The sequence below is a fragment of the Oreochromis niloticus genome, linkage group LG15 (genome assembly GCF_001858045.2).
Source record: "Oreochromis niloticus isolate F11D_XX linkage group LG15, O_niloticus_UMD_NMBU, whole genome shotgun sequence".
Taxonomy (NCBI): domain Eukaryota; kingdom Metazoa; phylum Chordata; class Actinopteri; order Cichliformes; family Cichlidae; genus Oreochromis; species Oreochromis niloticus.
The window spans coordinates 16,516,803-16,544,751 of NC_031980.2; the positions used below are offsets into that span (position 1 = coordinate 16,516,803).

The 27,949-nt window shown below is 39.5% G+C and overlaps 2 protein-coding genes, 2 long non-coding RNA genes and 1 other non-coding gene across 12 annotated transcripts in view; 2 read left to right on the forward strand and 3 right to left on the reverse strand.

Annotated features, from left to right (window-relative positions):
- The window catches only part of fmn1 (formin 1), a 28,888-nt gene extending 2,388 nt beyond the window's left edge, over window positions 1–26,500 (forward strand). Inside the window, exons 1-20 of one of the 8 annotated variants that reach the window (XM_013272056.3) lie at window positions 1,723–1,817; window positions 3,741–3,919; window positions 4,731–4,841; window positions 8,892–8,994; window positions 9,480–9,506; window positions 10,655–10,716; window positions 11,411–12,087; window positions 13,926–14,067; window positions 14,587–14,674; window positions 16,250–16,311; window positions 16,395–16,483; window positions 16,641–16,770; window positions 16,882–17,028; window positions 17,660–17,719; window positions 18,097–18,217; window positions 22,190–22,282; window positions 24,554–24,605; window positions 25,099–25,248; window positions 25,795–25,876; window positions 26,102–26,500. In XM_013272056.3, the coding sequence (XP_013127510.1) occupies window positions 1,787–1,817; window positions 3,741–3,919; window positions 4,731–4,841; window positions 8,892–8,994; window positions 9,480–9,506; window positions 10,655–10,716; window positions 11,411–12,087; window positions 13,926–14,067; window positions 14,587–14,674; window positions 16,250–16,311; window positions 16,395–16,483; window positions 16,641–16,770; window positions 16,882–17,028; window positions 17,660–17,719; window positions 18,097–18,217; window positions 22,190–22,282; window positions 24,554–24,605; window positions 25,099–25,248; window positions 25,795–25,876; window positions 26,102–26,146 (2,451 nt within the window). In that variant the 5' untranslated portion in view covers window positions 1,723–1,786 and the 3' untranslated portion in view covers window positions 26,147–26,500. Of the gene's footprint in view, window positions 1–1,722; window positions 1,818–3,740; window positions 3,920–4,730; window positions 4,842–6,603; window positions 8,700–8,891; window positions 8,995–9,479; window positions 9,507–10,654; window positions 10,717–11,410; window positions 12,088–13,925; window positions 14,068–14,586; window positions 14,675–16,249; window positions 16,312–16,394; window positions 16,484–16,640; window positions 16,771–16,881; window positions 17,029–17,659; window positions 17,720–18,096; window positions 18,218–22,189; window positions 22,283–24,553; window positions 24,606–25,098; window positions 25,249–25,794; window positions 25,877–26,101 lie in introns of those variants that run through there. The other 7 variants (XM_005475063.1, XM_013272051.1, XM_013272052.1 and 4 more) reach the window with 7 other exon arrangements.
- LOC109194901 (uncharacterized) lies at window positions 149–1,597 on the reverse strand. The gene is made up of 2 exons (XR_002056647.2): window positions 1,501–1,597; window positions 149–1,428 (listed from the first exon to the last, which is right to left on the reverse strand). It is a non-coding gene; the product is annotated as an uncharacterized LOC109194901 (long non-coding RNA).
- LOC112842506 (uncharacterized) lies at window positions 8,243–15,494 on the reverse strand. The gene is made up of 3 exons (XR_003214306.1): window positions 15,382–15,494; window positions 8,498–8,594; window positions 8,243–8,382 (listed from the first exon to the last, which is right to left on the reverse strand). It is a non-coding gene; the product is annotated as an uncharacterized LOC112842506 (long non-coding RNA).
- On the forward strand, window positions 13,052–13,139 carry trnay-gua (transfer RNA tyrosine (anticodon GUA)). Its single transcript is given in 2 exon segments — window positions 13,052–13,088; window positions 13,104–13,139. It is a non-coding gene; the product is annotated as a tRNA-Tyr (tRNA).
- A 6-nt stretch (window positions 26,501–26,506) lies between the features above and the next one.
- grem1a (gremlin 1a, DAN family BMP antagonist) lies at window positions 26,507–27,940 on the reverse strand. Its single transcript, XM_005475064.2, has 2 exons — window positions 27,847–27,940; window positions 26,507–27,684 (listed from the first exon to the last, which is right to left on the reverse strand). The coding sequence occupies exon 2, from the start codon at window positions 27,674–27,676 to the stop codon at window positions 27,137–27,139; it is 540 nt and encodes a 179-aa protein (XP_005475121.1). The 5' UTR covers window positions 27,677–27,684; window positions 27,847–27,940; the 3' UTR covers window positions 26,507–27,136.
- Window positions 27,941–27,949: the final 9 nt, after the last annotated feature.

Genomic DNA, 27,949 nt, shown 5'->3' on the forward strand with positions numbered 1-27,949 from the left:
GGAAAATTAAATGGCGGAAAGCTGGGTGAGGAAACTGTTACACTGACAAAGATGTTATGGAGATATAAAAATAAAGAATTACCTAGATTTCAAAAGATAAAGCAGGCAGCATAGTCTATAACTTGAGGCTGTTAATAGATATTATCCATAATGTTAGTGCAGTGTATAATATGAAGAGACAAGCCAGGTTTTTAATGGCACAGTAATATTTAATCACAGTCCCAACCATTTTACTGCTAACTATAGAGGTGGGTGTGGTGTGGGGCCGAGGAGTTAAAGCTCTGATGTATCGCAGGTTATCCTCAAAAGCATATATTCTGTAGTTTCCATGAATCCTGTCAACTAGAAAGTGAAAGGTGTAATGAACTATTTTAAAAAGGTCATATCATAGACGTCACACTGGGCTCTCTCTCAGATAATCTTTCGTGGTCATTAAACATAAAGTGGACTAAGCTGAATAAAATACCTTCAGAAAGTTCTCAGCAGGGGTAAAGTGTGTGTGTGTGTCTGTGCAAGAGCGTGAGTTTAACTATTAGTAGTTGATTAGTGAACATCAGAGGAAGAGCAGATGGTGTTAGAAGTGGTGCCTGTGCACGGTGAGGCCTGACTGTCAGATTTAAACATTGATTAAAACAATCTGATATAAATGCTCTAAATGAAGTCTTTGTGCAATCTCATCCGCTGCTGTAGTCTTCTCTGGATCATTGAACACACACGCACATCGTCCCACATCAGATCTAAAGGATGTGTGGCAGTCCGTGAATAATGACCCCTTGCTGCTCTGACCATCATAACTGAGTAAGTAGTGTGTTCATTCAGGCACAAAGTATTGGAGAGCACCTGATTTGGACACACTTGTAATCACAGATCTGTTCTGACTGAAATGTCCCATAAAACAGCTCGTGAACACAAGTTCAGAGTCAGTATCAAACCTGTGCCATCCTTCTAGTCCACCAGGTTTAAAATAAGTATTCAGTCATAAAACATGTGAATTAAAAAAATTATGTAGCCTCGTTTAAAACAGAAAGAAAACAAGGAGGGGAAATATTAAAATCAAAACACAGAGTAGCCTAGTCAGGAAGGAAATATATAAAGTCAAGTAAAAAAGAAAGTGTAGTTTCTTTGAGCATGACTCTAATCTTAGGGTGATTTTGCTGTCCTCTCCTGGGAAGCTTGAAGCTGTCATTAAAGTTTTCCAACTGTTAATAATCTTCTTCATCATAGAACGATTGATTTCAAACTGTTTGAAAATGGTCTTATAACTCTTCCCAGTATGGTGGCCAGTAGCAATTGCTGATGTTTCCTGTGTGTGATTGTGTTAACACACACCTAAATGCTAGAGACGAACCTGCCAAATCTGCTGTGATGCAGGTGGACACACTTGCTGATGATTAGTAAACCAAGTGCATGTTAATGCATCAGCAGTACCTGCAAAATAAAACAATTTATAAATAAACATCAGGTAACAATCCATCTATTCATCCATCTGTTCATCCATACATTTTCTTATCTGCTTAAGCAATTTATAAGCTAGAGCAGGGGTGAGGAACTCCAGGCCTCAAGGGCCGGTGTTCTGCAGGTTTCAGATGTGTCCTTGATCCAACACAGCTGATTCAAATGGCTAAATTACCTCCTTAACACATCTTGAAGTTCTGCAGAGGCCTGGTAATGAACTAATCATTTGATTCAGGTGTGTTGACTCAGGGTGAGATCTAAAAACTGCAGGACATCTGCCCTTGAGGCCTGGAGTTGGACACCTCTGAGCTAGAGCCTGCCCAAACCGACAATGAGTGAAATGTTGGCTACACCCTCAACAGGTCTCTAGTCTCTCATATATCATAATTCTGTATGAAATTTTATATGCTACAAATTATTTGGCCACAAAATCAAAATTCGAACGCTGTGAAAAAAAACAAACATTTTTAGATACCGAAACATTATCAACAGTAGTTTTATAACTTTTAATCAGAGTGTGTGCAATCAAACCCATCAAGCTTCTTTGATGTTTATAGGGAGAGAGATGAAGATGATATGATGATGGAGTATTTTCACAGATTCCAAATTGTTTTAATCCTTTTTCAGTAAATGATTAATAGCAGGAAACTGTTGGTCTTTTCACTTTGAAGTCAAACTGTGCAGCCAAATGGGCTTAAAGCCTTTTTTTTAAAAAACTAAGAACTCTTTTACTGTGCGATGTCCATATACAGACAGTGTAGATTTAAATTATTTTAATAAACATCTTTAGGGAAATAAAAAGGGAATGCTTGCGCCCATTTGTACATCGAAATACTTGTTAATAAATGCATGTTTAGCAGAGTAGAGCATTCCCTCAGATCAGCAGAGAGTCTGTTGTCTCGCCTCATTTTTGTAGCAATAAAACTCTGTTCAGACTAGGCAGCAGGGCTGCTAGCTGCCCAAATAGGATTAATGCTCTAAGCTTTGTGAAATACAACCAATGTGTGGAGGACGACGATTAGTGAGAGGAGAAGAAAGACATTCAGAGCCTTCTGGGGGTTATCCTCATAAATCCAGTTTTCTGTTCAGTGTGGTCAAACTCGGGGGTGATAGCACATTTCTATAAGCGGTTTAATGTTCTGGAACGGTTACGTGTCCTCTGAAAGTGACACAAGTGTTTCTGTTAGCATTTTTATCTGAAAGTATACTCACACATTTACTACAGTCAAGCTGTCATTAATAATTGAGATATTTGCCCTGTGCATTACTGTTTTGCTTTGTTTTGGGGTTTGTTTGTTTTTTTGCTTCTACCTAATTTTTTACTTTCATTTCCACTATATTGTATGTTTTATCACTTTACAGGTTGAGATTTTTGCAAACAGAACATATAAATATTAAATTATAATAACAGCAATAAATGTTATAATAATAATTAGAGTTATATATAATAATTGATATAAAAATCAACCCCACCTAAACTAAGTACAAACTGTAAAATCATATTTTCCATTAATACATCAGACAATGTAATGTTTTTCTGCACTGAGCAGTCCCACTTTTTAACTTTAGGTACATTTGATTGATTATTTTCTAAATTTTTTTCTGGTTTTTATTTGTAATAGGGTATTTTTCACTGTAGTGGCTCAGTATTTGAATACTTCCTTAACCACTGGCTTAATCGCCACCCTTGATGCAGGAAATTAATGTAAACACACACAGCTGCCTTTTACCGAATCTGGTATTTTTCCTTTCCTGACCACAAGTCTGTGAGAACCATTATTATATTGACCAGTGTGGGCTTAAAACCCTTCAGAGTGGCAGCCTTGGCTATATACTGATAAGCATTCATCATGCTGTGGATCTTTGAATTTAAATTTAAATTATGAAGCTGCATAAAACCTTCTCTTCTTCTCTAGACTACTTTTAATGGTAGTTGAATTAGCTCATTTGCATAAAGAATGGAAATTGCAGGAAATCAATCAGCGCTTCATCCCTCATGGAGCAGGAGTGAAATTTTGTCTTGTTTATGAAATGCTAAAGGTTAATGTAATATTTCTTAGCTGAAGTTCCTTGTTACATCCTCATGGTGACACTAAAGCTTAACATGCAGCATTTGCCAGTGGTGTGGAAAATTAGTTGGGCTTCAAAGTTTAAAATGAGCTCTCTACCTGTGATATTAAAAGACCTACCATAAACTAAGGCAGCCTAATTTCCAAAACTAATACAAGGTATATTAGAAGTTGGTAGGCCATGCTTCTTTTTTAAAAAAAAAATCTTTTCTCCAGATGAAGCTTTGCAGAGGCAGGAGGAGATCTGGCAGCAGGAGATCGAGGAGTCTCTCTCTATCTGCAGGTCACTTTCCGATCCATCCAGACCCAAACACATTGATTTCCTGCGCATCACTGCCCCCGATGATGACATCACTGACACACCCACACCCACACCTGTGCCCCAGGATTTGAGGGTGAGTAGAATGAAAAGAATGTGCTTTGAGCTCATCTCACCACAGCACACAGTTTTAGAGTCTAAAGGTGGATGACGAGGTGATGGAGCAGTTGAAAACAGCAGCCACTGTTGCAAAGTAGAAATGGCACTGGTATGTCAGTTGTAGGATCGAGAGGCTGTGTTCTGTATATGGCATTAGGAGAGTGAGGCATGTAAGCATGGAGCTCTACTAGCTCAGAATCAGAATCAGATTCAGAATACTTTATTACTTGCAGTCTGTGCTCTATATTTAAGAGCAAAAAAATAATCAGTGAGAAAATATTTTTACCTCAACTGCATTGAGAGTGCGGTTAACTGCTGTGATTAACGGCTCATTGTGTAAAAATACAAAAGCTGCTTTTCCCAGAACGTAATTTAATTTTAGTATACTGCACACACTCTTCATTCTGCATGTGTGAAAAGTTACAAAGTGCCGTTATTGTGATGCCTCAATCTAATTTCAGTGCCGTTGTTCTCTGTAAACCTTCCTGAAATAAGTCCCCGTCTGCATCAGTCAGTGCTGCATCACTATGACAATGAGCTTGTCCTTGCTTCACAATTGTGTAAGTCCCAGCCTCATGAGCCAGTCCAGGGCTACAAAGAGCTCTGTGTTCCCTGTAGTTGCATAACAGAAGGGATTTAACGCAACTCTGTAAGTGCATTGTAGGAGAGATGATAAGCACTAATAAATTGAATACTCCCTTCCTTCTGTGTGCGTGCATGACTAACTTTGCTGAAAACATTTGAAGTTTTGTTTATTTGTTTTGGCATTTTGAATCTTTATTTGACAGTATGGAGAGAAAAAAGGAAAGCAGAGAGAAACAGGCAGGAAATCATCTGGGACAGACTCAAACCCAGTCTCCGGCAGTAGCCTTTGGCATTTGGCTCACATGCTCAACAAGGTGAACTATGGCAGCACCCCAAGTGGTGTTTTATTGTGAGGTACAGTATAGTTTCTAAAAGAGCTCAGATCAGATATAGAAACAGCACAATATTTTAAAAAGGTAAATCTGAAAATAAACAGTAAAATTATGCCTAATTAAAAAATTGATATAAAAAGTAAAATCACCAAACAGAATATGAAGAATTAAAAGAATCACTGAAGTTAGCATGTGGTTAGTTCTGTAATGGGGTATTCTACATATTACAGATGTTGTTCCCACCACATGTGTCACAAAGAACTTTCCATCTATTCTCCCCAATGCCCCAAAACTGTTCACACTGAAGGTGCTGTAATACTTTGAAGATGTAATTTACATGGGATGAAAAACAAATGCATATGTTCAGCAACAATATGCAGTAATATATAGCTGTCAGTTTTGCCACTGCCACTTGCAAGCAGGCCAATAGTCTGTTTATTGATGCACTCTTCTTATACCCTTTATCTGGGACTTATCCAACTGCACTAATGTCACTGTGTGTGTAACCCAAGTGGCTGATTTTGAGTGGTTTATATTTTCAGTAAGTTTTGTGCATCCATTTGAGAGCTGAAACTGACTCTATTTTATACATTTAGAGGACTACAATGCAATCATTTAATTTAAGCTTTAAATATTTTGCTTAGTTGTGTGATTCTTTCTGTTGTGGACGCAGTGAACTGTAGCAATCGGTACAGTCCTAATTTATATTACAGCCTGGAGATTTCTAATCCAGCACGCACTAGTTCTTCTGCATGAAGCTGGGTGATTTTTAATGCAGTCTCACAGGATTTTATGGATGCATTCCTGTTTCATAAACATACAAAGTCACATAAAGGCCACAGTGTCCCTCACCAAATTAATGCAAAAAAACACCTTATTAGTATTCATAATCTTTAGTATAGCCTATTAAGAACTCATTGCAGGGTGTGTAGGCATGCGTCAAACATATGGAGTACGATATCTATTAGAGAAATGTACATAGTGTAATTTGATACAGTAAAGATGTTATCACAGATGAGGTTTGTCACTAACCTGTTGCCTCTGATAACATTAAAAGTAAATAAGGGTGGATCCTGAGAGCTAAGAATAACTCAAACACAAAGCAGGAAGTTTGGACTCTTATTTTGATATTTTGTTTTAAGTAATCTACCCAGTACTAATAGTAGTGAAGATATTAGTGTGAAGATAGTCATTAACTCTACTATCTAATATACTACCTAATATTTCATTTTATTTAAGATAATTTCTTGGTTTTGCTTTTTTTTAAACATATATTTTAACAGCATATTTGTTTGCTGATTTAATTATAGCCATTTGGTGACTTTCCCTGCTTATTACCTTCTTTTGTTTGGGTCTGTGTCACCAACTTGAATGTTATTTCAAACCTACTTACTATTCTCTGCTTATTTATTCAGTTTATGCAAATATTTTATTTATAGATCAAGTTTCAGAATACTCTAACTAAAACATTCAAGTGAAAACTGTCACTATTTTCACTTTTCGTTTCCCGAAACTTTAAACAAACCTTCTCTGTCAATTGATCCTGTATGCAAGTTTCAATATGAGCTGATTAACAGTGCTGCGTAGTTGGGGTTAGACCCGCTGAGATGCCCAGATTAGCCAAGCATTGCTGTGTACCTGCAGGGGAATTGAGAGACCTCCCTGTAACTGTGGATTTACAGGCCAAGCATTTAGCAAGTGATCCCTGGCAGTCCTATTTACCCTCCTTCAGCTCTGGGTGTGGTGCTCCTCCATCTGTTCTGGGTGGCTTCCTTTGCCATACGGCTCACAGATGTCAGGTTGTTGTCAGAAACAGCGGCTGGACACACCATCTGTTTCCAATTACTCTGTGACAATCCACAGGATGATGTCCAAGGTGCTGCTCTGTAAACTACTACAGCAGGTACAGAAGAGCCAGAAGGAAAAGGAGGCACGAATGAGAAGCTGAAGCTGGAACTTAACTTCAAATGTGGCTGAGCTGAGTCACTCCACCACACAGAGCCATGGAGCTGAGCTTGGAAGCCTTTTCTTTTTCCATGACTGGATTTCTCTCTTGCCATTGGCCAGTCTGAGTGACTAACAACTACTTCCAGTTTTAGGTTTGGAAAATTAGCACTTTGGTAAGGCAAAAAGGCAGTGTTAAAACACAGCGAGGATATGCTTGTTTCTTTTCGACAAACAGGAGCACAAAAACAGGTTGGATTTTCAGGCATAAGACTTTAATTAACTCAAACATTGCTTGCATTTGTTTATTGATTATAATCTGACGCTGCATGATACCGGAACCACGTAAAGAAGTGTTGCATGCTATACTGAAGTCTAACTATGAGCAGGCAAGTTTCTCTAGCACTTCCTACTCACTATATTCTGGATAACTTCACCTGTGACTTGCAGTAAATGGAGCAGCCCGAAGCCATCCTGGAAATTTTTAGGAACCTCTCTGGGGGAGAAACTGAAGACATGATGCAGGAAGATATCAGTGGTGATCTGAAGAAAAATGGGGATGTGGACTTTACAGATGCTCTCGAGCATTCTAGTGATTTTTTGTCATATGTTATATTGCCTCATGCAGGGGAAAAGACCTCTAACTCACTGGGAAATTCAAGCTTGAGGGAAAAAGGAAATGACTCAGACATAACAGAGGAGGAGAGGAGTCATTATAAAGTAACCGAGCAGCAAAGCGTGGCTGTAAATACTGAAAAAGGCCTCGAGAAACAGAGCTTTGCAACAAATCATGACCAGAATAACCTGTCAGATGAACACAAAGTTAATGGCTGCAGCAAAGAGGGTTGTCACATATCACAGAATCCACTGGATGAATGGGCCTTAAATGAAACTCTGCAGACAAATTGTCAACACATTTCAATTGACTGCATGGATACTGATGGTGATTGTGTTGTATCCATCAGTGCCACGCAGGATACTGAAAACAGCAATGAAAATGCTCAAAGGGAACACTGCCAGGAAGATTCTGACACAATTACTTCCACTTCAGACATGGATTTTGATCCACAGCAATGTGGAAACACTGGGCCATTGAAAAGTAAACATGTAGTGATAACTGTGACTCGAACAGGACCCGCCGTTGAAGAGCTGGAACAGGTCTTGGATAAAGCTGAAGAGGAGGAGACAAGAGATGCAAATTCAGAGACTCCCAACTCCCCCCACCATCCTCCCAGCCTAAAGGATAATTTGCCAGAGATGACAATAAAATCTGCAACTAATAATCCTCCACCTGGCTCCACCTTCAGCAGAGCCACCTTCTCCCCGAGCTCCCCCACAGACAAGCAGATCCAGGTCCCGGCTCTCTTCAGCAGCCTTAGGGTCCTAAGGAAGGGGGTCACTGGACCAGAGCATGACACCATGGCCCACATTAAGCCATCTCCTGCGGGAGGACGAGGGGCAGATTTCACAGAGAAGCAGAAGGACACCAAAGTTCCAGGGAGCCTCTTGGACCAGATCTCTCATTTTCTGAGTCGGGAAAAGAGAGGAGATGAGAAAGACGAGAAGGCGGTGTTGGAGGCTGCGGGAGACCAGAATGAAACCGGGGTGAATGGAAGTGAAGATAGCCAAGAGGAGGAGAAGAAAGAACCAGAAACAAATAAAAATACAGAAGTTTCAGAATCATGTGAACTTACAAAACCTTCCATGTCCAGTGCAGAGGCAGCTTTTGATGCCTTCAAGGCCTTCTTCACACCAAAGCCTTTAAAAAAGGACCCAGGAGATAAAGTTGTCCTGGAGGCATTGAGGAAGAAGATAAGAAATGATAAAGATGCACTTAAAACACTTTTTGAGAGAACCTCAAGTAAGACTCCTGAGAAGGACCCACCTGATGACAAAGTATGAATTAGTCCTCTCTGTGATGTTTGTTACTTTTTAAGATTAAATCAGGCTAAAAATCAAAAACAAAGCAATTCTGAGCATTTTGCGTATCTTTAATCACAATTCATCAGTCATTTTTACAATGTAGCTGCAACTTCTGTTATTAATTCTGTCATTAATAATATCTGCTGTCGATTTTCTTACTCATAGTCAGAGAGCCCAGGAGAAGGAGAGGAACGAACTCCTGGTCGTCTACAAGCTGTGTGGCCACCTCTTAAGGAAGAAAAAGTTGGGCTAAAGTACACAGAAGCAGGTACAGACTAATAGATGCATGTCATAACTTGCCATGAAAACATTACTCCACATAAATCAACCCAGGACATTACCATTACACCTCTCCAAGTTCTACTTCCTAAGTTTATTCTTCAGTTTATCAGTGTCATACGGTTTGCTAATGCTGCTGAAGAAAGTAACTCCATCAATATGTGCTATGAATAACTTCATATTAATCTTGCTGCCAATGAGTTATTCAGAAGTATGTGTCAAAGAAAATTAAACAGAAGGAACAAAAATAAAACTCCATTCCTCACATTTTTTATTTTTTATTTTTTTTATATTTTTTTTTTACAATTTGTGTATACAGGTCACATTTTGACAGCATATAAAATTTGCTTGTATTCAAATATGTACAAAAACACATCTTAAAGGAATTTTGGAAATGTGGTGTCAGTTTAAAGACTTTTTAAAAAATAGAAGTATGATTAATTCTTTTTTCATGTTGAATGATGTGAACTTTAGTGTCAAAAGAAGAAGCAGCAGTTAAAGGTAATGGTTCTGAAATGGATTTAATGAAGTGATTATTAAGGATTGGTTTATAGTGCTACTCCTGTTCGGCTGGGGCCTTTCCACGTGCAGTTTGCATGTTCTCCTCTGCCTGTGTGGGTTTTCTTCAAGGACTCTACTTTCCTCCCACAGAAACAATGCATGTTGGAATAACTGGTGTTTCTCAGTGGGCTTTGTAAAAGTTTCTGTGGTTGTCAGGGTGAGCGTACCCCCTCTTTGCCATGGAATAGACAAGCTTTAGCCTCCTTTGACCGTACGCTGGTTAGACTGTTAAGAAAAGGTATTCACCTCACATTAAAAAGAGAATAAAATCTAAATAGAAATACTATTATTATGTGAAATTCTACACATTGAATATGCATGACAGAGAAGCAGTGTCTAGCTACTTTACAGTGTGGTGGATGTAATATCAAGCTCGATTGCAAAGGTAAACAGAACTCCACCCGCAAATGTGTAAACATCTACGGTCTGACTCCATCTGTAAAAGCAGTTCCTTAACTACACACTGTACTCTCACCGTAGTCCTTTTGCGGGGGGGAAAGAGCTAAAATTGCTGAATAGTTTGTGATTATAAATCACAGTTTACTTGAATTTTTAAAGGCATAATCTACTCCTGCTTGCTTTTGTATTTTAATGGATGAGTTGATAAAATTTCTTTGTCTATTGTTATCCACTTCACAGTAATCAGTAAGATTATCAAACACTGTTTGAACAGGGACAAAACCATGTGTACACGCCCATATCCCTTGATATACACTCCCTGTAGACACAGCGAGGAAAACTACAGTAAATATACTTTCTAACTGCCCTTTTACTATCTCAGTCATCTAACAGCAGATGCTGTAAATGTTTGCTTAGACAGATGCCAGCCTCTATAATATGCGAGCCTGTACTAGTTTACAGTTGGGACTCTGCTGCCATCATGTGGTAACACGTTGCATTGTTTTCATCTTTTGTGGGCTGTAAGCAGCCACTAGTCTGACTTACGTTCACAGGAATAAAAATACTCTTACAAACTATATTTGTGATGATTAACAACTTTTTTTTCTTTTACTAGAACAAGCATTAAAATCATAAAGCTTTCTAAAAAAAACTGACTTTTCGATGATGTTTGGATCTGTTTTTCTCAGAGCACCAGGCTGCTCTCCTGCAGCTGAAGAGAGAATGCAAAGAGGAGCTGGAGAAGTTAAAGGTCAGTAAGGATGAGGGATTGTACGGTAACTAATTTCCATGACTGCATGAAGAAAAACATATAAAAAGTCTTTGATAAGTTGCTAATGCTTTTTCATTGCAGTATTAACACCACACTCATTGCCTGGTTCAGTCCCAGTTTGGCCTGAGTCATAGATATACGCTTGTTTTTCAACATTTTAAAAGATACTTCAGTTTTTAGATCTTGGAAAAATATGTATAAATGATATTCTCTTTTATTCTGTTAAAAGTGAAAGAGTATTTATATCATAGACTCAAAAGCACATTTGTTTTTAATTAAATGATGGTAGCTACAAAATCCTTTCAATGTTAGTCAGCAACCCTCTAAATGTGTGAACTATCACAAAAACTTATGGCGCTCTGAGGCCATATGATTGATAATGATTTTTGTATTCTGCGACATTTTCAGTGGAATATGTAAACAAATTTTAGTTGGAGTCTCATAAATCTTTGACAGAACGTCAGGCCTTGCAGATGATGGACTAACTGTTGTGACTTAGGGTAAATGACCTAAACAGGTTTCCCTGAATTTTGCTTCAGAGACTGATGATCCCTCATGTATGCTGAAGTTCAGCCTTGCAGAGCTGGCTTTAGATTTATCCGTGTGAATGATATCATTATGATCATCACGAAGGTTTATTGATTAATAACTGAACAACATTATTTATTTTCAGGGGGACTATGATCAGGAACTCTCCAGAATGAGGTTTGAAAAGGATGAAAATGTTGCACGTCTGGAGTTCAGTCTTGCTGAGCTGCAGGCCAAACTCTCCCAGGTTGGGACCCACTGTCAAGGGGAACTTAAAGATATGGCTGTGTCTACAGCAGATGACTTTGTGCACAAATCATTTCGCACCGTCTGCATTCAAACCGACCGGGAGACATTTGTCAAAACTGCTCAGGATGAAGAAGGTTCCGGGAGAACCTGTACATGCTCTCAGCAGCAGAAGGTGGCCCCCAAAAAGTTGGACCTTGCTTTCATCGAAGGCACACTGTCCTCCTCCTCTTCACTTGTAACTCCTTGTAGCTCAGAACAACCACCAGCTCCTTCTCAGACAGCATCACCAGCTAAATCAGATGTTTTTCCTTCTCCTCCTCCTCCTCCTCCTCCTCCTCCTCCACCACCACTACCTCCACCATGTTCATCTTCACCTGTTAACCACATGCAGCCATCAAATGACCCTCCACTGCCCCCACCTCCACCTCCTCCACCCACGCCAGGGTTATCGCTCCCTCCACCTCCTCCAGCATTGGGTCTTGTAGTTGATAAACCTCCCAGGAAACCGGCAGTGGAGCCTTCCCGACCCATGAAGCCTCTTTACTGGAACAGAATCCAGATCCAGGACAACAAGTAGGTCCTCTCGAAAAGTGTGTAAGAGCACAAGTCTGGTCCTTAAACATTTACGACAGGCTGCCTGCCACCTGAAATGTGTAGCACCAATTTCACCCACAATAGCTCTGGCACAAAAATCCCTCTAGAATATGGCAGAACTGCAAATCTTATGGCAGCCCAGGACAACTCCTCCCACAGCTAGCTGGCCCACCCCAGCAACTTTACAAGCAGGTAGCTCAGTGAGCTATCTTAGGCAGTAAGCAAAACACTGTAGGAAAACTATTCAGGAGAAACCCCCATACACAAAACTCTGTGGCCAACTTTTAAAGACAAGACCACCCAGGCAAAACAGCAGATCTGAGAACAGGCCATGAGTTTTATGTCATAATCAGCCCACAGAGCTGATCTGCACAGTCCCTGAGCAGTCTGAAACTGATACCATTCGGGCCTGTTGCTTTTCTGTTCTTAATCTTCATTAGTTTCTTATTCACCTCATCAGTAAAGGAGGGGAGGGTGAGGGATGTAGACCACATGTAGGAGCGACATGGAATAGAGTGGACAGGGTGGGATGTGCGATCGGCGACATGGAGAAAGAGCCCTAAAAATAATATCATATTAGCGTACATTTAACGAGTCTGCAAAGACACTCACCAGAGTGAAAGGACATTGTATCGTTACTACAGGTCGTTTTACTGCCGTTTCCTCTTCACGGCTGGAAATTATTGGCCGGCCACGTTATAAACGGAATTGTGGGTGAGGTACGATCAAGGGGACGGACATACAGCCTGTCTGTAGCTGCTGTAAAACACGATCAAATCACCTGGGTTGACTCCACAAGTTGCAAACAGCCAGAAACATCATGCTCTGGAGAAAGTGAAGGAGTACTGAGTGAGGTTGAAGTGTTGCAATATTTTATCAATTTACATAATTTTATTGTCTAAGTGCAGTTTTCAAGAGAAAGAGCCGTCCCACAGCTCATCACCCTTCGATAGCTCAGTTGGTAGAGCGGAGGACTGTAGGTGTATCTAGTAGAGATCCTTAGGTCGCTGGTTCGAATCCGGCTCGAAGGAGTGTTCTATTTTCCCCGAATAAAAGAAAGTGCGCATGGTTGCATTAACGATTTGCCTATTCGAAGCAGTAATTTAAGTTAACTGATCAGTACTTGTGTCCCGATTTATTTAGCGTGTAAAATGACACTAAATCCCAAACGGTGGCTGTTCTGTTGTAGTGTGTGATAACTGGAAAACCTTTAGAGGCAAAGAACAAAGTGTTGTATTGATGTTTGTGAATGGCCTTCTTTTACGTCCTTCTGCGTCTTATGACCCCCATCCTAACCCATTACTCAAGAATGCAATCTCTCAACTGTAAGTGTACTTTAATGGAGGTCCAAAGATGAGACAGGTTTAGAATAGGGGACCCTTTGTGGGCCAAGTGGCAAGTCACTGATGAATTATTTGATATGGCTATGCAGAATAAAGCATTATTAAGTGCTTTATAATGATTAAAAAGGAGCTAATGCACTCACTAGCCACTTCATTAGGTATATCTTGCTGGTGGGTTGGACCCTTGCCTTAATCCTTTGTGGGAGAGAGTCAAAAAGGTGTTGACAGTGACTGAAAAATAATCTTGTTTGCAGATTGATTTAAAACAAACTAACTAACAAACAAACAACTTTTGCACTACACCTCTTAATAGGACCTAATAAATACTGACTGGATTTATATATTGAATCATAATAAATTAATGAATCCTGCTTTATTGGTCTGATGGCCTCATATCGGCAACTTGATGTTTGTTTTTGTTTGTTTGTTTGTTTGTTTCTTTTTTTAAACAGACTGTTGTGCTCTCTCCCGCAGTAACAACACATTATGGAATATTCTGGAAGAGCCAAACTTAACTGATGCCAGTAAGTTTGAAGATCTCTTTGCTAAAACCACCACGCAGACAAAGAGGAAACCGCTGTCAGAGACTTATGAGAAAAAAGCAAAGCCTAAGAAGGTAAGAAATTAACTTCTGTCATCATGTTATAATTTATTCATCTTGTGGATTCCTTAGCTATTGCTAAAGAAAATGTAGGCTGCAATAGTTAATGGCTTGTGTCCACTAGAGGGGGGTAATGCATTATGGTTTACAGACTCCACCACATCATTAGAAGACCATTCAAAATCTGGGTCACAATACAACTATGAGATTATAAAGGCTCTGATTGTAGGGGAGATAGACTGAAAAATGCCTTCCCTTACTCTCTTTTTTTTTTGTTAAATAAAGGCATTATTGTACTGTATATAACTCAAGGTTATAGGCTCTTAATGCTATGATTTTAAAGCAAGAGGAAAATACAACCCAGTGACATTAGTAAAATATAAGAAGGAAGTGAAGCATTTAAACAAGAGAAAATGGAAACGCTGGTATCTCTGGTTACAACTCTCCAATGAAATGCTAGGCTCTCTACTCAGGACTCACTAATGGTTTCTGCTGGTAAGGTGGTCATGGTAACCATGTTTGTGTTTGTTTTAGATCATTAAACTGTTGGATGGTAAACGCTCTTACGCTGTGGGCATCCTCATATCAAGCCTCCACCTTGAGATGAAAGATATTCAGCAAGGTGAGGTCATTTCACTCCTTCATTGTACTGCAAGGAAACAGCTTTTTGTTACTACACTGATAACAGGCAAAACTGGACCCTATCATAATCCAATTAAAAAAAGGTGAATTGAATTTCAGTGTTTAGGACAGAATCGTTGTGCTCATGAACTTGCAATGCCAACTGGAAAGCATCTGATTGGTAATGGTTTCATGTTCAGCAGGACAGTGATCCCAAGCAAACTGCCAGTGCAGTAAAAGAATAACTAAATAGAAGCACACAATACAACACTATCAGTCATGGATTGGCCTCCCCAGAGTCCGGACTGGCCATCCACACATTTTCCCACCAGTTACATTGCCTGCCAGCTGTCACTGGGAATTCCTGTCAGAGAATCGCTGCACCTATTTTTCACATTTTCTCAGCCAAATATAAAGAAATGAAGGGTGACTCAAGACTTTTACGCAGGACTGTAAAATAACAATAAAATCGAAACAGTTTTCTAGTAAAATATAAAAGATGGCAAAATGCAATAACCAGTCATAATGTAAAACATGTAACAGGCATATTATTTAAAGTACATTTTGCTTATAAAGGATAGGTGCTTACACACATTGGATGCTGCCTGTCCTGAACAATCTTGCATAAGGGATTTTAAATTTCACAAGTCCTTTCTCTGAGATAAATAAAGGTTAACAAAAAAAATAAATATATCTTCAAATTTTTACCGTTTTGTGGTGGAAAGCCTCTGGAACAGCGTTTAGATTCTCATCTCTGTTAAATCCTCAAAGTGCATGTAATCATCTTTTCCATCGCATGAGAGATAGATTACAGTAGGTCACTAAACTAGCTGGGTTTCCCAGCCAGTCTGGGAATTTGAACCTGCAGTAAACATTCAGGTAACCACAGCTCCCTGAACATAACCCTTGGTTGGACTTTAATCGCGGCGTCACAGAGAATGTACCCTGTATTTCACTCTGAATATGAGCTAGGGGTGAATTTGAAGCAGGATTAGTGGCCCAAACGCTCACCACAATGTCAGCAAGACGGCCAATCTGCATTTCTAATCCAAAACTGAAAAATCTTTGGAGCAAACAGTAGACTGTGTCTTCCAGGAAGAGGAGCATGAAAGCCAATTTTTTGTCAGTGCATTTTATTTGATTTGTTTTTGTATTTCCACGGACACGTTTATGATATCATATTTATTGATTATCCGTCATTGATACAGAAGAGCAACGTTAGAAAAGCGTTGTCACTTCCCTTCACTATCTTTAGAATTTGTCTGGTTGAGTGTGTTAAAATGTGAGTGCTATGATTAATTTCTCTACTCTTGTCTGCTGAATGCACAATAACTATTGTTTCTGCCATAAGTGATCACTACTAGGAGAAATATTGTGAATGAAGCCTAGTAAGCATTTCTTCCTTTGCAGTATACTGCCTTCTGATCAGTTTCTAACCATATAGACATATTATTTCTATTTTCGTGCTAGTGGCAGGTTTTTTTTTAATGTAGGATCTGGCAATATTTGAACAATATATGAATAACAGCTTCTTCTTTTTTTAATCTCTCCCTTTTCTGTGTATTTTCACTTCTAGCTGTACTGACAGTGGATCACTCTGTGGTGGACCTGGAGACCATTGAAGCGCTGTATGAAAATGTACGCATTTAGGCACGTAATTGTGTGAGACAGTTGTGTACAACGATGAACCTTTAATTTATAAGTTGCTATCAATTTGGCAGAGAGCACAGCCGGAGGAGCTGGAGAGGATCAGGAAACACTACGAGACGTCAGAAGAAGAGGATGTTAAGCTGCTGGACAAACCTGAGCAGTGAGTGCCTCAGCAGATGTTTAGAGAGCGCACCAGTAATTGATTGTATTTGTGGACTAAATAGACAAATACCAGACCTACTGATTTGACAGTTCTAACAGGGATGGATAATGTCATTGCATTTTGGACTCTCATTGTTTATGTGATTGTGCTCCAGGTTCCTGTATGAACTATCTCAGATTCCGGACTTCGCAGGCAGAGCTCGCTGTGTCATCTTCCAGTCAGCCTTCATCGATGGGATCACCTCGATTCAACGCAAGCTCAACACTGTCTCACATGTCTGTAAGGTGAGCTAAGCACGTGACAGAAAACCCAGTTATTCACTGAAGGTGGCCAGTAAATGATGTGACATGGAGTGGCGTGAACCCCAGTCTTGAAAAAAACTGTTGATTATCTAGGCTCTGCTGGAGAGTGACAGTGTCAGGAAGGTGATGGGACTGGTGTTGGCTCTTGGGAACCACATGAATGGAGGAAGCAGGATTAGAGGCCAGGCTGACGGCTTTGGCCTGGAAATCCTTCCAAAACTCAAAGATGTAAAGAGCAGGGTAAGGCCTTGATACCTGCGGAGTTACTGTGGCTCTTTTGCCTGCCTTTCAGAACAGAGCACAGGAAGCGTGCAAAGTGTTAGGGGTCAGATTGTAATCTAACATGAGGATGAGGGAAAGTAGGTGTGAACTACACCATAATAAAGAACCTGCAGTGGTATAGGTGGAGGGGAAAGTAGAATAGTCCGGCTTGATTCGATATTGTCGCATTATTATCATCTATCACAGTGATAAGATTGGGCAGGAGGGCGAGGATTTGGCTTCAAAAGCCAGTGAGGTCAGGGTGTGTGTGAAAAAAATACATATTACTGAAAGAAATTTAAAATAAGAGTAATAGAAATTTGTTTGTTGCATTTACTCATACCCCAACTCCTGATACCTTTTAAAAAGGAGTGCTCTGTTGCCATATTTGTATATGTGTTCAGATAAAGCATCTGTTCCTGGGAGAATATTTGGTATTGTACTTAAAAGAACAGAACAAAGAAGAAGATTTGAACTCATAAGCTTAACCTCAGCAGCATCTGCCAATGACAATGCTAGAATGTGTAGCTTGAGACCAAACCTTAGCTAAAAGAGTCCATTACATTCATCATTCATCCAGCTTTCATGTTGTCCTTCCATTTCTTCTCAGGACAATCGCATCAGCCTGGTGGATTACGTGGTGTCATATTACTTGCACAATGTGGACAAGGTACTTTAAAAAATATGCAATTTAAAAAATAAATGGAGTAGCCTCAATGAGCACTCAAAGCACACCACACACACGTTTATACAGTGCTAAGGGTTCAGTACCTTGCCCATGGGTGCTTCAGCATGCATGACCTTCCAGCTGGTGGATAACCTCCTCTATCTCCTGAGCCACAGCTGTCCTTATTGTAGATTAGCATGCTTAAAATGGAACTACCTTCATAGAAGGTGTGTTTGTGTTGTATTCTTATGAAAATTGGCTATATTAGACAATAAAACACAGGTTTGGACTCGACCTTCAGCTGGGAATCACCTAACTCAGCATCACACACACTGCATCCACAGATGTAATACATTTCTAAAATGTTTTCATCTCCCCAGAATGCAGGAACAGAGAAGAGTATGTTCCCTCTTCCTGAACCGCAGGACGTCTTCCTGGCAGCGCAGGTCAAGTTTGATGACCTCGACAGAGATCTGAGACATCTTGGACGAGATCTGACAAGTACGTGACGTTACCATACCATCTCCTGTTCTCTGAGTTTTTGAAAAGAAGAATAACAAACAGACTCAGTCCCCTTTTCTCGGTTAATATTATTAGATGGTTGCACACATTCCAGACAGATGGCAAGCTTCCATGTGACCAGGAGTAGTCTCAACTTGTGGTCATTTTGTTGTGTGCTTTTGTTTGAAAAAATCAGCCAGTGTAACTCTGTCAGTGTGATTTTCTGATACTTTCCAGAGGTTCCCACAGACCAAACTTTGGCTCAGTCTGGCATCGTTTTTCCACAGACATCCCCCACCCACCTTCACTATCCTGGTTTCCCATCACTGGCCCCAGCCATTGAGTAGCTGTTTATACTTAAGGCCAACGACTTTCCTCTGTGAGCAAACTCATGTTAGTGAAAGCTCAAGAACAAAAGACTTCCTCTTGTCTTTCTAATCCTTTTTTGCTTGTTCTTTTCACTGCCTAAGTGTGCCCATATGACGCCATTCAGCATGCCGCTCAGTTAAAAGTCATTCTGAGGACAATGCTTACTGTGCATGAGTATGATTATGAGTGAGTTCATTGTTGTGTCCCTACGTATGCATGTGATTTTGCATGCATTTTGTTGAATGCGTGTTTATGTGCATGTATTCTGAGACTAGCAGGAGTCTCGCTGCTGATACTGGCCTGGCGCCTTTCAGATCCAGCTTCTAATCCTTAGCCCATCAGATCTCCCATCGTTGTTGCTTTGTGCCCCTGTCGCCAGTGCAGGGAGACCGTAGCTTCCCACTTATGTAATCTCCAGACCCCTAGTATCTCTGGTATCTTTGCAGAAATGCACGGATCCTTAACCTGTATCACCTGGGCTCCAGTGTGGCCCCCAGATGTGTGCCACAGATAGCTTTCTTTACCTCTCAACACAGCTTTGTCTTATCGCACTGTCTACCCAAACCACCATGCAATCTGGTTTGCCTGTCGCAGGTTCCTTTTGTTCTGCCTGTTTGAACTGCCCTCATGCCTGGTTTGAGGCTCTGCTTTTGTCGTTCGTCACTCTCCCTCTGTTTTCTGTTTTTTCTGGTATGAAATCTTTCTGTTTGTTGTGGTTAAGCTTCTCTTAAGTCATCCATGTTGAGACTATATTGCATTTACATGGGTTATTCACTGGGAAGTTCATTCAAATTACTAATAAAGCTAACTAGCTATGCAGATTTGGATTTATATCTGTAGTTGGGTCTTTAAAACTACACATTGTGTACCCTTCTTGGGCCTTAAATTTTCATGTCTGTTACAGTGGCAATAAAAGTAGTTTATTGAGCCACAGAGTTGCAAAGGGTTTTTTTCTGTTTAGTTGTTTTTTATCGTATATCAGTCATGGTTTCAGCTATGGTAGCAGTCTGTGTCTGTGCTGGTCCAGGCTATTTCACCTACAGGTAGATGCATATATTTTTGCACAAGCATTCATGGTCCTAGGTGATTTCTCGACTCTGGTGATTTCTTGGTTTTCCTGAATAACAACTCAACAACTATCTGATTGGTTATTGCTGTATTTGGTACACCTTTTCATATTCTCCACACAGTTTATTATATCAAATCACGATTTTTTTTGGTTTAGTGCTTATATACTTGTATATGCCATGCACACAGTGATCAAGAGTTATCCATGATATTTGACATGATACAACCACTGGCTGCGAGGGGAAAAAGAATATTCCCGGACTGGTTGCTGTAGGTTGCTGGCAGTTGTTTTGTGAAATCTGTCATAAAGCGGCTGCTGCACCAACAAATGCATGTGCCACTTTTAAAAGTAAAGGTTCTCGGTTTCCAGTTTTCACAGTTTCACTGCTGCTTGGAGAGCTGGTGAGTGTTTGAAGGTAAATTGCAAACTGTGGGCAACCAATCACGGCAGATGGCTACCCATGGCTGCTGGAGTTTTCTTCCTGTGTAACAGGAGTTTTTCCTTCCCACTGTTGCCAATTGCCTGCTCCTAGAGGGTCATTTGATTGTAGGCATTTTTTTCTATATTACTGTAGGGCCTTTATTTTACAATATAAAAGCTGATGTTGTAATGTGGTGTGATAGGAATACAATTGAATTAAATTACAACTATTGCTACTACTAGCAACCAAAACTATCTAAAGAAGGAAATACACACTCAGTGACATGTGGTTGCCAGGAGGTCATTGACTGGTCTGTGGGTCTGTGTGACTGGGTCTTTAGCAATCAATTTCCAGGCAAGTGCCATCAGCCTCCAGCAACCACTTGCCAACTGGTCAAGGATTTTCCCCTCATTGCCAGCAGCCTGTGTGACTGTGGCTATATTCACTAGTGACTTGTCTAAAATTGTGGAGAAAAGATAAAATCGTGTGGTTAGTAGTCATGTGTTTGCAAAACCTCAATACATCTAGCACAAAGTCCTCACAAAGCTGTAGGTGTAGCTAGTAGTGTTGCCTTGTTTTGTGAGCAATGGCAGTGGAACCATCACTTTAAGACCTTAGCTCAAATAAATAAGATGAACGGAAGGATAAAACAAGGACAATCTTCAAATTTCAGATTTGCTTGTCTTGTTCCAAAATAAAGAACACTGTTAAAAATGTCACTTGAACCAGTCCTATATAAACTACCCCCCTACTGGCAGAAGTAATGGTGTAATTTGAGAGATGAATAATTCTAGCATATCATCACAAAATACTGTGAACCTCCTTAAGAAAGCATTTATCCCTCACTATGAATCAAAATCATTGTTTCAGTGCAGTTTGTGTAATTGCAGTCTCACATCTGAAGTCAGCTATATTTACATGAAGGTCCATAACTCTCTTCAGTCTGAAATAAGCAAACGTCTGTCAGGCCCAAAAGGCAGACAGAAGAAAGAAAGGCTCCCCACACAATGCAAAGAGAGGGAGATACGCGCCTCTACAGTTTACACAAACCCGAATGAAAACAGTATTCTTTTGTAATCTTATCTGAAAGATGTTGATCGAGCATCGGGGTGGGGGGTGGGGTTGGTTCAGCCTCTATTATGACTGGCTCCACAGACTGGCTCCTCTGATCCACTGATTGGACACAGCAACGTGGAGCCGCAGACTGGAAGAGGAAAAGAGAGAGAGAGAGGAGCAGTCGCCATCTCTGGATGAATCTCAACTGGTGATATCTGAAGAGGAAGCGGCGTAGATAACCTCACGCTGGGGTACAGGTGGACCTAGTTCAACCCAGAGCTCGTCCTTCTCTATGTGAATCTGCACGTCTGACAGAGACATTATAAAGAAAAGACATGACACTTGAAGAATCCTTAATTTAAATCTGTGGGAGAATTGAGCAATAGCCGAGGTTGTTGTAGATGTCGGGGTAAAAAAGGCTGGGTTAAAAAAAACAACATTTTATCAGATTTAACTGCTAGTTCTATACATCCATTTTTTTATGTCTTTGTAAAGTATTCTGTTATTGATTATTGACCATGTCAAATAATTGTAGCACTGAGAATTTTCTTACATACAGCTAAAACAGTAATGACACAAAATAAGGTGGAAATGTCAATGAAATCATAAAATTATACATAAATGAAGAACCCTGGAGAACCCTATTGAAAGGTCTTAATTACTTATTTTGTAGTATTAAAAACATCATTAAAACTGACAAAATCCAATACTAGCTTTACAATACTGCCAATTCAGACGAGTGTTTCCAATATTTAAACTTGGAAGCAAATAAAAAAATATAGGATAGTTTTTTAAGGCTGAAATTACAAATCTGGAATGCATCTGAGCATCTTCTGGTTTCAGACTAAAGATGGTGGCATAACGGTCACCTTTAAACTTGTTTGTTGTCTTATTTTCCTCTTATGGTTATTTTAAACAAGCCGTAAATTGTTACAAAGAGAAGAAGAAAGAAATGTTCTTCATAGCTTCAATCTTCTCCAGGCTCTTATCTGAAATTTTGTCTAAATATTGAAAGTGTAATGCTTCCTACATTTTGTAATCATTGTGTTCTTTTCAGGGTGCGAGAAAGACGTACAGAAGGTTTGCTCTGACTCTCCTGAAGAATACCTGCAGCCATTTAAAGACAAGATGGAGGCTTTTGTGCTTAGTGGTGAGGAGTTACCATTCATTTAATGTGTTATGTAAAAACATCAATGAGATACAGTCATATTAAAAAAAAGAGTGCACCCACAGTGCTTCCATGGGAATTAAGAGGGTAATTAGCAGCCAGATACAGTGAATAAAGTGTGCTTGATTAATTGATCTCTATAAAAGCAGAGGTTCTGGTAGTTTCCTGGGTCATTCAGGTGTGTTGACACAATGCTAAAATCTTCCCAGGGTTGGGCAATCCAAGATCAGACCATGCAAAAACCAAAGAGCTGCATCGCAGACCTGTGAAGTGCTGAAGTTCCTGACAGCACAATTAGAAAAAGATCCCAAAAAGTTTGTGTTCATCTGGACATGTAGCAGACAACGCTATGATTGAGCATGCATCAAGACAATTAGAAAAAGAATGAATAAGTAAGGCTGGTTTGCAAAGGTTGCAGGCAGAAGTGTCTTCTCTCTAAAAAAAAAGCACCACTTGGATTTGCAAAGGTTGTGTCTGAACAAAACCCAAGACCTCTGGAACAATGTCCTTTGGACAGAGGAGACCAAAGTGGTCATAATGCACAGTGCAGCATGTGGCAGAAAGCAAACACAGTCAAAGACAGCACAAACAGCATCAGCTGTAAGAGAAAATGAGACACATTCATATAAACAAATGCCCACAACAGAAACAGTGTTGTAAAGAAGTGTGGGCCAGAATTCATCTATATAACTTTATCATTTAGAGACTTCTAGTTACTGCTGCTGAACGTGGTGCTACAAGCTACTGAATTATGGGGTGTACTTAGTTTTTTTTCCCATGACATTTTTTGTAATGATTATTCCAGTAAGGAAATTAAATGTTGTGCACATCTTTGAAATATGATTGACAAGTACAGTCACATACACACTGAATATTTGACATTTTGAGCTCAGATATTTTGTTTTAAAAGTGTTAAAATCTTTTGAAAGACAGATTTTTGTTGCTTTGAATATCCTCCAAGCCTCATGCAGCTTTTACTGCAATTAACCTGTAATTGCCTGCTTGCACTTAAAAAACTGACTGCTCTTCTTCACATTCTTAATTATCCTCAATTATTTCCCCATAACCCCTAGTCATGGGCAGATTATTAGATAGCCATACCGTCGACAGACATGTAAAAGTCCCCCCAGCCCTCATAGAAAAGCAAGAGTCATTGATTCAAAGAGATATCTTTGTACCTGTTTTCTGTTTGCTGTTGATTCTTTTTTAAAGTAATTTGTCATTCAATCAAGAAATGTCTTTCCTTGCCTCTTATAAATGTAGTCTTTGTGTCTTTAGTAGCCTGAAAATTACCAGTGGAGTGTCTTTGGTATTTGTATGTGAGGGAGACAGAATGAATTCAGAGTACAGCCTAGACACTCAGATAGGGATCAGACAGATTTGGCAATGGCTGAGACACACAGGCACTGGGCCTTCTATGGAGCTCTTTCACTGCAAAAAAATCTGTTAACTCTTATGAACTGAGGAATTCCATGTTGTGTAAAATGTTTATAGTGACCCATTTTGAGTATTCAGTGAATACTTAATAATTCTTCTTGTGAGCGTCATCTTTTTTTCCCTCACCCAGTAACAAAGGTATCACAATCAAGCTTCAAAATCAGTGTCTTTTAGAGAGCAGCCTATTCAGATCATCATCTTTTGTCTATTGTCTCCCATTTGTTTTATTTGTTCTAAAACTACTTCAGACAATTGGACTGCATGCAGGATCTTTTTCCAAGACTTTATCTTTTGTTCAAAGATTTGAAGTTTATCCTCCTGCATTCTCTTCCTCTTAGATAAATATAGATGTGAATTAAACCACAAGACTTTAAGAAAGTCTTCAAACAAGAACTGGAATTTGGGTTTTATAAGAGGGTGTGTCTTTATTTACAAAAGTATTTCATTAGTGGGTAATTTCTGTAGCTTTTTAAAATGGATTTTTCTTTATTGTTCTGGACATTGTTCTGGGTCTGAAGCAGACTTCCAAAACATTACAGAGAGACAGACACAGATAACAAGTAGCCTACCTGTTATTTGACATAATGGCATAATAGCAAGAATGGCTCCATTGACTGCATAATTGGTGTTTTAAGACCAAATGGTTGTCTGGCTCCATTAGACAAGGTCATCATCATACAAGAGGATCTTATTGTGTAACTATGAATAATTAGATTCACAGACTTTCCATAGAGTTTAAAATTAATCTGTATTTTTTTTTTTTTTTTGGAAAGTCTTGCAAAAACTAAACTTTTTACCTGCACATTTTTTTAACAGCACGAAAAGAGCACGCTGAAGCTTCTTATCAGATGATGACTGTACAAAAAAGGTAGGAAAATTAAGTTGTTCATTCATGTGCAGCATGCAGGTCTCTATCTGAATTTGGTTATTCAGCATCAGGCTAATAGCTCCTAGAGCTATCTGCAGTTCATCCATTCATAATATTGAATCTATTTTCATCCATTTTCCCTCCCTTTTTTTTCCTTTTATTATTTTGCAACTCTTTTTTTTGCCTCTTTAGTTATTCCTGTTGTTTTCCATTTCTTTTAGCTACGTTGTGACTCATTGTTATTATATTTCTTTTTGTCTTTTTTTCATGTCTATAAATATTTTCTTAGTAACAGGTCAAACATCATGCCAACTAAATGGTAAAAGTCTGTTAAAGTTATAGAAGTGTAATAACAGGTATTACAGTGATCAACTGAAACAAAGTGCTGAGGAGGACTGAGCAGAAGACCTGGCTTATGTTTTTAGATGAGAGGAGACACAAACAAAGATAAAATTAAAATTTGATCTTGATTTTTTTAAATATTTGTTTTCAGTTTCGAGGACTTGATCCTGTACTTTGGCCTAAAGCCTAAGACGGGAGAGACGAAGGTGACAACTGGCTATTTCTTCATGCTCTGGTTTGAGTTTTGTGCCGACTTCAAGACCAGGTGGAAAAGGGAGAACAAGAATATCTCTAAAGAGAGGTAAGTAATAGCTCTGTGTGTGTGTGTGTGTGTGTGTGTGTGTGTGTGTGTGTGTGTCTGTGTGTGTGTGTGTGTGTGTCTCACCCTTTGTAAACAGTTTCACTAAACCACCTCATCACTAAATTAAAAACTAAAGAAATGTAATCCTCTAATAAAGACCTTACCGATACCCTGTGTGGGAAACAATGTGTTTGTCTTCACTTAATTATTGCACTGAAATGAAACATAAGAATTATATCTGATATTAGAAAACTGTTATGAATCCTTTTAGGTCTTCATTAGACTTTTTTAACATTTAACCAGTCCAACATTAATCTGACACAAAAGGCAAATATCTCGCAGTGACATCAGTAAAGGTGATGTTGTTTATATATTAGCTGGCATCGGTGTTCATCCAACATATAGGTGCATCTGTAACTGCAGGCTTAAAGAGTATTTTGCACATTTCTTTTCTCTACTTTACTTTTTGCTGCATATTTATAGAATAGCTTGGCCTCATTGTCGTTCTCTGGTGTGTTTTCATTTACTAAATGCTTCACTTTGCAGGTTAAAAGAGGCTCAGCAGTCAGTGAAGAGGATTACCGGAGAGAAGAAGGTGGAGACGAGAAAGATCAACCCCAGCAGCCTGGTAAGACTGGAATCAGTTGATTTACTGAGGAAGCAAAAAGATTCGCCTTAGATGACATTTGTGGAATTAGGCCTTAAATGTGAAAAACAGATCAACTCATACCAACTCAGGAATTCTCTTGCAAAGTTACTTTTTTAGCATTGCTGCTTTTATCGACTTAATGGAAAATCTTTTGGAAATGTCTTTTTTTCTCATTTAAGTCCAGTCTAAATTTGCTCCCAACAGAAAGAGCGACTGCGTCAGAAAGAAGCCAGCATATCTTCAACTTAAAGAAACCAAAAAAATGTTCATATCCAAATCATTCTAACCACCGGATAATGTCCTCACAAAGCTGGATCCAACAGGATGTGAGCAACGGTACCAAACATACATGGTCCTTAAAAAATGTAGTTTATTTGGACACTTTTATTTGTCAAGTTAAAGATTTATATTATAACCATATTATAACTTGTCACCTAAAATATATTTAAGTTTTAAATATTAAAAAAATCTTCTGTGCAATATTTAGACATGAGTAATAGCTTCAACTGTGTATAGACAGATACATTTTTGCATCAAATCTAAAATGTAAAATCAAATCTTTTACAATATTTTTCCACAAATAAAATCATGGCTCATGGAAAACTGTGATGCAATAGCTTGAATGCAGTTTTATTTACAAGTGCCATTACAATGAATGATACACAAATTATGCACAGCCATGAAATCAAGTGGCTTTTAGCAGTGCATGTATAAAAGTGTATGTCTCTAAAACCTTCAGCCCCATGTCCCACACAGTGGAAACAGTGCAACCTCTGAAGTCATCTTATATTTCTGCACATCCATTAGCTTGTTGGGTTTGTTTGTTTGTTTGTTTGTTTGGGCAAATTTTGTCACTGGACTGCCGCAAACCAGCCTGCACCTCAACAGTTCGCATTGGCCTAAAACTTCCTGTCTGCAAATGCATGTGCCAACACATCCAAGTCTGTTTACACTCACAAAACTGCAAGCAGCGACTGATAATTGGCAGATGTTTGGTCATTGTGTGGTAAAGTTGTATTTGCAGGTCAAATTATCACCTTATACAGAACGTGACACTTGAATCTCCCACTTAGCAGTGTGTACTGTCTTTTAGCAGATTTAGTGGTCAACTGTCTCTCCCCCAAAAAAGGCTCAAGCACTTTTCTATTCCAACTTATGCGCCTTTTAAGCAAAATAGACTCTCCCTTCTATATTTTTCACAGAAGACAATATTACTGGCCAGCATGTTTTAGTTTGTGGCTAATCCATATCGATAGTAGTGCAGCGGCACAGCTTTACGCGCTGGACTCGTTTCCTCTTAGTGCTGGGCGTCTGTCCCGGACAGAGGAGGGTGTATGTGACGGTGCTGAAGGATTTAGGTTTGCAGGCCGAACAGGAGCGAAAGGCGTTTCCGTCCTGGTACTTGTTCCGCGGGATGTAAAAGGAGTTGCACTGTCCGTAGCAAAACCTGTTAATGATGGTGCGGCGAAGGCAGCCCTCCTCCTCTATGGTCTGCTTGAGCGGCTGTGTCTTACACCAGTCCAGCCGCAGGTATCTACGCTCTGTGACGTGCAGCGCTTCCTGGCTGGACTCCGGCACTTCGTATGTTGAGGTTACTGGCCCCGTTGCGCGAGAAATTAATCCAATAAGAGGGGGCTGTACACACGTCGCCGATTCATTCGGGCTGTGTTTGTTTGGCTGTGGAAACGCGCTTTGAAAGCTCTGAGCTTTCGTACTCTTCAGCGGGGTGAGTAGCAGTGCCAAAATGACTGCAAAGCTCTGCACTGAATGTCTTTCCATCGTTGAACCTGAAAGGAAAACGGAACAAAAGTTAAGTCCTCGATGGAGAGGAATTTACGCACAACTTTTACGCACACATAAAGCACCACAGAAGCAAGCGGATTCTTTTTTATACACAAGTTATATATATTATACACATTTCAGAACCAATATCTGTTAAGTGGAGTTACCTGTTTTTTGGTTTGTTTTTTTTAAAACTCCTAGCGAGAAAACAATTATCCAGTCAGCATGCGTGTCTTCTAGAGGTCCGCCGTCCTCAGTTGTGGTTTTATG

What these genes read in the sequence shown, in the direction of transcription:
- grem1a (XM_005475064.2), bottom strand. Translation starts at nt 27,676, where the DNA reads ATGGAAAGACATTCAGTGCAGAGCTTTGCAGTCATTTTGGCACTGCTA.